The sequence below is a fragment of the Hemiscyllium ocellatum genome, chromosome 12, assembly GCF_020745735.1.
Source record: "Hemiscyllium ocellatum isolate sHemOce1 chromosome 12, sHemOce1.pat.X.cur, whole genome shotgun sequence".
Classification (NCBI taxonomy): Eukaryota; Metazoa; Chordata; class Chondrichthyes; order Orectolobiformes; family Hemiscylliidae; genus Hemiscyllium; species Hemiscyllium ocellatum.
Genome location: NC_083412.1, coordinates 25,968,278 through 25,977,131, shown reverse-complemented (window position 1 = coordinate 25,977,131; position 8,854 = coordinate 25,968,278). Strand labels below are relative to the sequence as shown.

General features: G+C 38.5%; 1 protein-coding gene across 6 annotated transcripts in view; it reads right to left on the bottom strand.

Annotated features, from left to right (window-relative positions):
• Positions 1–5,533: 5,533 nt before the first annotated feature.
• LOC132820988 (ribosomal protein S6 kinase alpha-3) overlaps positions 5,534–8,854 on the bottom strand; it is a 122,416-nt gene continuing 119,095 nt past the window's right edge. For all 6 annotated transcript variants that reach the window (XM_060833435.1, XM_060833430.1, XM_060833431.1 and 3 more), the window contains 3 exons: positions 8,651–8,768; positions 7,379–7,519; positions 5,534–7,191 (listed from right to left, as the gene is read on the bottom strand). In XM_060833435.1, coding sequence (XP_060689418.1) covers positions 7,066–7,191; positions 7,379–7,519; positions 8,651–8,768 — 385 coding nt within the window. In that variant the 3' untranslated portion in view covers positions 5,534–7,065. The remainder of the gene's footprint in view (positions 7,192–7,378; positions 7,520–8,650; positions 8,769–8,854) is intronic.

The following is an 8,854-nucleotide window of genomic DNA, read 5'->3' as shown; positions in this document are numbered from 1 at the left end:
AACAGATGAGGAGAAGTTACTTCACTCAAAAGGTTGTGAATCTGTGGAATTCACTACCCCAGTGCAGTGCAGTGGATGCCAGCATGCTGAATAAATTTGAGGAGGGAGAGAGACAGATTTTCAATTAGTCATGGTTTGAAGGGTTATGGAGAACAGACAGGAAAGTGGACTTAAGGCAGTGATGAGGTCAGCTGTGGTTGTACTAAATGGTGGAGCGTGCTCGAGGAGTTGGTTTACCTACTCCTACTAATTCTTACATTTGATTACCCAAGACCCAGCCAGAAGAGCAATTAAAATGTACAAGATGACAGAACCAGAAGTTGAAGGAGAGTCATACCGAACTTGGAACGATGGTAAATGTGGGGTTATAGGGTACGGAAGGGAAGCTCTTCGGAGGGTTAGTGCAGACATGTTGGGCCATGTCTTTCCACATTATAGGGATTCTATGACTCAGTCCAGACCCCTTATTATTATGAATGCCTCCATCAAACCTCCTCTTGACTGTCTACATGTAGAACATAGCCAGCTTTTTCAAGCTGTCTATACAGCTAGAACTTCTCCATCCCTGGAACTATATTACAGATGTTTTCTGCATTCTCTCTCATGCTTTCACATGCAGAGAGAAAGAGTTGATGCCATGGAGGGTTTTGGCAAGGATAAAAATTCTGAAATCAAGACATTGATCCACTTTACTTGACTGAGAATCAATGTACACAGGGGTGATGAGTGAGTAGATGATCAGGTGATATGTGGATAGTGCAGGAGGATGAAGCTAAGGTAAACTATCTACTCTTGGACTTGAAGGAACTTTAGATTTTTTAAATGTAAGTTACTATTTTTCAATGATATTGCTGACTGACAGTGAGTGTGAAAAGTGAAAGAATAGAACCTTGAAAAATTTCAGAAGAAACTACTGCAAGTAAGGTCTAACTGTACCAGTTAGATAAGAACGGAACTACACACAAGCTGAATGTCAGTGGAGATGATGAGCTGAACTCTTTAAGAGTACGGCTTAATCAATACTTCATCTTGCTCATAGTCACAGTATAATTTTTGACTTTGATAAGTAGTATTACAGTACTATGGTGGGTATGAAAACCAATTTGGAGGGATCTAAACATGGAATCAACATGAATGTGGGAGGTGATAACATGTTCAAGGATCCTTAAAGAGGAAAAGAAGGGTAGATAAACCACGGTTAACCAAGAAAACATGTACTGTGGCAAAGCTTATTGGAAATCCAAAGGATTGATATAGTATTAGAAACCAACAAGAAAAGGGAGAAAATAATTTTTTTTTAGGGTAAATTAACAAGTAATATCAAAACATTCATCAAAAACTTCTTTAAATATATGAAAAGGAAGTGAGAAGCTAATAAGAACACAATTCCTCCAGGCTCATTCTGTAAGAGAACTACGATGGGGAACTAAGAAATGGCAGAGATGAATAGATAGTATACAAGACACTAGTTAGGCCACACCTGGAATACTATGAACAGTTTGAGTTTACTGATTTCAAAGATACTGTATATAGGCATTGGGATCAGTCCAGAGAAAGTTCACAGGGCTGATCCCAGATGTAGAGGAACTGCCCGATGAAGAGAGGTTAAGTAGCTTAGGTCTCTATTCTTTGGAGTTGAGAAGAATGAGAGGCAACCTTATTGAAACATGTAGTTCTTAGGGGGTTTGACACAGTGTGGATGAGATTACATTATTTCCCTTTGTGATAGACCCTATGATCAGAGGACATAATCTTAGGAGAAGAGATTACCTTATTTAAGATAGAGATGAGTTTCTTCCAAGTGTAGTGATTCTTTACTGCATAGGGCTGTTGAGGCTGCATCATTAAATGTGTTCAAGGCTAAGATATACAGATTTTTAAATCACTAAACAAATCAAGAGTTATGGGGCAACAGGAGAAAAGAGTTGAGGGTTATCAAATCAGCCATGATCTAATTGCACAGTGGACTAGACTAATGGGCTGAATTACTTACTACTGCTGTTGCATATTATGCTCGTGTAAGCGGGCTTGGGTAATTAGGCATAAATAGGAATAGTAGGCCAACTTACGGTCAGATAGAGTGCCAGTGTTGAGAGTCACTGGTTCTTGAGGCAGTGGTCGTGGAGAAGGATGGAATAAGTGGTAAGAGATGAAATGTGTGGCACCATGGCAATGGCTTAGATTTTCTCAATATTTAGTTGGGAAAAAGAAATCTGGTCATCCTGGATGTTCATCAAGTGCCATGAATAATCGGGGGCAGTGGTGACAGCGAATTACAGTTGGAATTTCGAAGATTTTTTTCCCTGAAGGGCACGTAGATTAGAAGTAGGAATGAAGTAGAGGTGGGGGCAACCATTGATCACCAATGCATAACCACCTGAAGAAGCAGTGCCTCTAAATAAACCTGCTGGAGTATAATCTGGTGTTGTGTGAGTTTTAACATTGATCAAGTAACTTCAGAGCCTGAAGTTTTTTTTTAAGAATAGAGCCATGCAAAGACCGGAAGACAGAGAAATGTTGCCACTTTTCTGTAAAAAATTGCATCAAGCACAAGAGTGAGTTGACTAGTAACAAAGGATGGTTGTTTGGGTGCAAGGGACAGCCCTCCCACCTTGGCTCATGATATCACTTCAAACCCTCAGCATTTCACAAGCAGTCCCTCTCCATGCTCACTTTAAAAGTCAGTTGCTTTGACATTGTCGGAAGTTCTACTATAAGACTTCCCAGTTGGAGTTTGCAAATTAGCTGTGATTTGATGCATATTGCATAACATCATTCAGCAACAAGGACAGAAGTCCTAAAGGAAGAAAACAGATCCCATTCAACAATAGTTCACTCTTCATTCCATAGCCTTGACATTAAGATTGCCATCCTGAAAATATCCCCACATGGATGCTACAAAAACACTCAAATCTCATTTGTTCATCTTATTTAAGACAGGATGTAAATATACTAGAAGCAGTTCAGAGGGGTTTCCAGATTAATACCTAGAATGAGCTAGCTATTTTGATTTTAACTCACTCATAGGACACAGGCATTATTTCAGCGGAGGGAAATAATTAACATGGAACCTTATTTGATTTAGTTGGTAAAATCAGCCAGGTTTCCAAGTCTCTCAATTTTATTAATTCAAATGCTAACATTGTTATTTGCCTGTCTGCAGGTTAATAGGAGAGCCAGAGATATTTTCTTGTGAAATGCTGTCATAAGTCAAAAACACCAAAAGTAGTCACTTTTAAAACCTGATGGTTGCCATGTGCAAGTCACATTTGTCCTTGTTCAAAAACTCTTCAGCTTTTAATTGGCATACTTATGACAACTTGACACTTGCGCTTTCTGGAACTTCTGGAGCCATACCTTAGTTCGCTAGTAGATGGCAGTACTGTTCCATTAACTGCGAAAAGCCACATTGCTTTCAGAAACCAAAGCGATAGATTCATCCAATTCATGGTACTGGTTTCTGCTTTGAAGTTGGCTCTTTCAGGGCAAAGAAACAAGTTTCACGTTAAATATTTTTCCAGAAAAGTATTCAAATCACCTTTTCCTTTTGATTCCAATTAACGTCTATACCTTATTGCTCCAAATGGTACTTCATTTCATTCCAGATCTGTTAGATTGTTTTTTATTTTTACTAGTCTGTAGGCAAGATTAAAGTAGATCCATTGTGCCATATTTAAGATATTTTGATGTGTACAACTGTTCTGAGTTCCATACCCTGTTAATGTTGGTATTACTTGTATCCTATTGCTAAGGGTGAGTGAAGAATGTTGAGAGAACACTGAGTCAGACACTTCTTATTCTTTGCAGGTTTGAGACACTGGCCACATTTAACTGTACAACAAAACAATTTACCATAAACTTTTAGAAAACAACTGTACTCCAAGTCCCTATTAGTGACAAAGGCTAGAAATAGAACACCTCAAAAAACCTCAATTGTGGCAAAAGCAGTGAACAAGCCTAGAAGTTCCAAGTCCCACACCCCCGCCTATATTCCTAGAGGCAGGAATGGACTCAGATCAGGCTTCATACATGTTCGGTTCAGACTTTTGCTGGCAATTCAGTTGTCTTCAGTCTCAAATTTTTGGTAACCCATACTAGTGAGAAACCTGGTAAGAGCAAGTCTGTTTCTCCTTGGAAAGCTGAGGTACCCTTGAGAGATAAGGCAGCTCCTTCAGCTATGATCCTCAGAATACCTGTATGGAAAATGAGGGATTCTTTAGAACACTCACTCATTCAGTACAAGTGTGTTAGGCAACAGCAATCAAGCACCCAGAGATTTAGAAGCAAGCCAGACATGCACTAGGCTAAAGAGTTTGAGGTTAATGTCACTGAGGAGTTATGGCACAAGACATCCTTCCTTCCCACCCAATCAATACTTCAACAGTCTTACCCAATTCCTCCACGACTGTAGGCAAATTCAAGTTGAACACTGCTACAGTTTTCTGCTCCTTCTGTTGTAGACTGTTTATCTCCTTGTTAGTAAGCCTATCAGCAGCAAGCAGGAGTTAAACAGCTGATGATTGGAAGAGTGGCTCCAAGTAGGATCAGTAACTTCCATTTACTTCTGTTGTGAACACTGACCTCTGGATTTCAGACCATATGTTGGATAATCTGGTGTTCAAAGTAACCATGAAAAAGTGTAAAATTTACAAACTCAGCAGCTGTCAAGGAACCTGTCCAACTATTAAGAAGTGTCAAGAATACCTGTTCAAAGTGTCAGTCAGACTAGTCAACACTCAAGATGAACATTCATAAAATGGTATAAAGCAAGGTCTCAAGGATTCAAATTCCTGCCATTTGAATTTTTGAAAAGAATTTTGAGTGTTTAAAAAAATGCTGGTAGTTTCACCATAGAAGTCTGAGGGATTTGATTATTGCTGCATGACTGATTTCACAATCATGGATAGTCACAATAAAGGTTGTTGTCATTTTATCTTGGTTGACAGCTACAAGTTTCTTTGAAGTGGGACTATGAATGCATTTCAATGCTTAACAAAATTGTGCATTTGAATCCATTGTTTTTAAAGACAATAGTTGAAGGAATATAAATGTACTAAGTAGATTTTTTGTAAAGTCTCAAATATACTTATAGAACGTTATGTAACACAAATATGTCATCTCAGCATGGGATTTAAGGATAAAAGTAAATTGGCAATCAAGGTATAAGGGGACATGGGGGCTTTAAGTGTCTATGTGGTGAGTGAGTACAGGGCATGTGGAGTGAGACAAGAAAGCTATTTTCTTTTGGTACATTAAGACAGTGTTAGTGCACAGGCTTTCTGCCCAGCCTATACCAAGCACTCTCCGCTGCAATCCACGGTCACTCCCACTTGGAACAGACCAGATTTTCGTGTAGACAGGGGGAGTGATGGCCCAGTAGGTATTGATAAAAGTGGCCTGGATTTTTGTCTGCAAATTGAGAAATCAACGAACATTAAAATAAGTGAGGAGCATCATTCAAAATATGATCAAGTTAGTTTAAAAAAAGGAACCAAGCATCTCAGGAGGTTGCAAGTAAAATGAAAGCACAGCATTAAATTTGATATTTTATTTGTATAAATTTTCAGCTTTTTTTCATGATTACAAAAATTGTCAGCCCATAAAAAGGAGCAACATAAGTACTAATAGATTTGATTCCAAGCCTAGTTGCACCTGGGAATAGGCCAGGGTAACATTGATTTTCACATGAAAACACTGATTCTGTATCAGAATGAGGCACAATTAAGTCAATCTCTTTAAGCATTGACTATTCTAATCAATCCAGTTAACTGGTAGCATCGCCCAGCAAGTGTCAGCTGGACTTCAGACTGCTACCAAATTTACACTTTGGTAAAGACAGTATAAAAATTCCTTATACATCCACTTCAGTGCCATGCTATGTGGTGGAGTCTGATATAAAGTTTGATTTATAGAAGTATAGAAAAATATTACATCTTTGATACGGCTTCATTTAAAAATTAACCAAGTAGATTTTTCGATTTCAAAATAATTACATCCCTCATCTTTACACCTTTCCCCTTCGAGCTATGATACTGAATGGTAACATTTAATGTTTTATTTGAATAATTGCAATCATATCCCAATGGTAAGGAATCTTAAAGGCTGCAATATCTTGAAACTATTTTTTAAAGAATCTTAAGGCTGAAGACATAATGGATACACAGCGAACGATTTTCAATTAGTTTCTGTTTAGAATCATAGACAATGATAGTGTCAGTCAGTGATCACTGAGACTGATCACTGTCTTATGGTCTCATGGACTCAAAATGCCAAGGTGAATCCATTTCAGAAATTCAATGCTTTGTTCAGAACCATCACCCTCACCGTATCATACTAAGTTATATGTAATGTAAGATTATAAACATTGTTTCACATAAAAGACTCTCAGATACATGCTATAGTAGTATGCAGGCTGTCTTCTCAAAGATCTATAGATTACAGTAGATTTTACAGTTATTTAACAATTGATTCAAGATGCAGACAAGGAGATAAGATGTCCCTTAGCTGCCAACAAATATCAACAGAACTTTCAATCATGGAGCACTGATCAGAAATGTGAAAACAGCCATTTATGAGAGACAGGCTGATAGAGGACTATGTTGGGAGGGGAAAAAACAACATTAAGAACCACTATCTATGTAAAGGTCATGGCATTCAAAAATGGCACAAGATTTACAGTGATGACATGTATAGAATACACATTAGCCCAAGTGCTAAATATTAGAAAAAAAATCCCTCATTACAACAAAAACAATCCAGAAGGACTTACACATTCCCAGTAGAAATTCACTGAGTGATTTTTCTAATGCTAATTTACAAATAAAAGTAATACAGTGTTCATTGAAATGCCAAGTTTCTTTGCTTTCACCCATTTAACCTTTGTTCCCAGGAATTCTGCTTCACATTCCAGCCATAGATTAACACCCCCAATATCCTGGTATCCAACTGTTGAAAGCAGGACGAGAAGACAAAAAGCAGCATATAAAGGTAACGTGATGGGATGCTCTCTGTTGAGACACGTAAATGTCTAAGGCTGCTGTGAATCCAGTTTCAGCAGAGGTCACTTTAAAGAGCAGTTGAGGTAAGTTTCTTAACACCCCTTCTCCGGGCCAGATTTGAGCAGCCAACTGGTTCAAGAACAGGCTGTAACGGCGTGCGGTTCAGCGCGGAGTATGTAGCAGCCATAGCCCCCTAGAAAAACAGCACAACTTCAGTTGAGACAAGTTCAGCAAGACACACAACTTTATCATAAACTTCAAGATCAGAAGGTTCACATCACACTGCTGCCTTTTTGGAGGCACTTAGTACTTGGGGACAGAGGCAGATTAACAGAGGTTGAAGGAGGCACAGAAAAGAAATAATGCAGTGTAGTTTTCACCTTCACTAGATGAGGTGCATCCTGACGGTTCAAGTGAAATTGCGGCAATTTATCCCGATGAACAATCCAAGGATGTCGGAGGACCTGGGTAGTTGATAATCTTTGTTGTGGATCTACATGAAGCATCTTTGATACAAGATCCTATGAAATCAATAACAAATTGATGTTTTTGCAACATTCATTGGCAAATTAACATATTACCACAGTGACTATTACACAAAAATTAATCCAACTTCAACCAATTGTAGAGAGAATTCATGGTTAGATTTTCCAATCATCCATCAGTAGGAATATACTACGTGACAAGAAAACAAATACAGATTTGTATTTTTAGAACATTTACCATCACCACCACCACCACCTTGAGACAGTCCATATGGAAAAATGTTAGTCAAACTGCACTCAGCAAGCTTTCACAAACAGAAATGTGACCTTCATGGAAAGATAAGTATTGACCAGAAGGTTGAAGACCTTTGAGATAATACTAAATTGACTGTCCGACTAAGAAAGTGCACCTGTCAGAATTGCTTCAATGGATAATTGTGAAGAACAAAAGCTCAGTAAATCCAAGAACATAACTTTTGTCAAAGGTAGTTCTTAAATAGTCCTTTTTTGGCAAAATAAATCCATTTAGCTGACAATTACCTACTTACTACCACTAACAATGATATTAGAGAAAAAAAAACAAAGCTGTAATTCTGTACATTAAGCTAGAGGTGCCATCTGATCAAGAAACAGACCCTTCAGTCCAACTTTTGTATCTTTCCCCTCACACATGAAACCTAGGTCCTCCAGTTTGGACTCCCCTACCATGGGAATTCACCCTATCCATGCTCATTTTATAAACCTCTATAAAGGTCACCCCTCAGCATCTGAGAAAATAGCCCCAGTCTATTCAGCTTCTTTTATAGCTCAAACCCTCCAACCCCAGCAAGATCCTTGTAAATCTTTTCTGCACCCTTGCGAGTTAAACAACATCTTTCCGCAAGGACAGAGACAAGAATTGCACACGTTCCAAAAGTGGCCTAACCAATGTCCTGTACAACCTCAACGTGACATCACAACTCTTAGTGCACTAACCAATAAAGGTAAATGTACCAAACACCACCTTCAGTAGCCTGTCTACCTGTGACTCCATCTTCAAGGAACTACGAATCTGTAAACAGACATCATTTGATATAGAATGGATTTAACAACTGGTTAGAGCTTTGCATTGAAACAAGCATTGAACCCATTTAAAGTTAAGATCTATCTTAGGTTTGTCTTTATTACCTTAGCAACATCAGAAACTGTATCCCAATAACCTCCAGTCAGGCTGAACTTTCCACTGCCTATTCTTGCCAATATTTCTTCAGGAGTGTCATCAGGCCCATTAGCAAAGGGCGTGTAACTGTGAAACAAAATTAAATTTCAGTGGACTAAAACATTTCAACCAGGGAGAGCCACTGATACTAAGCAATACACAATCAATCAGAC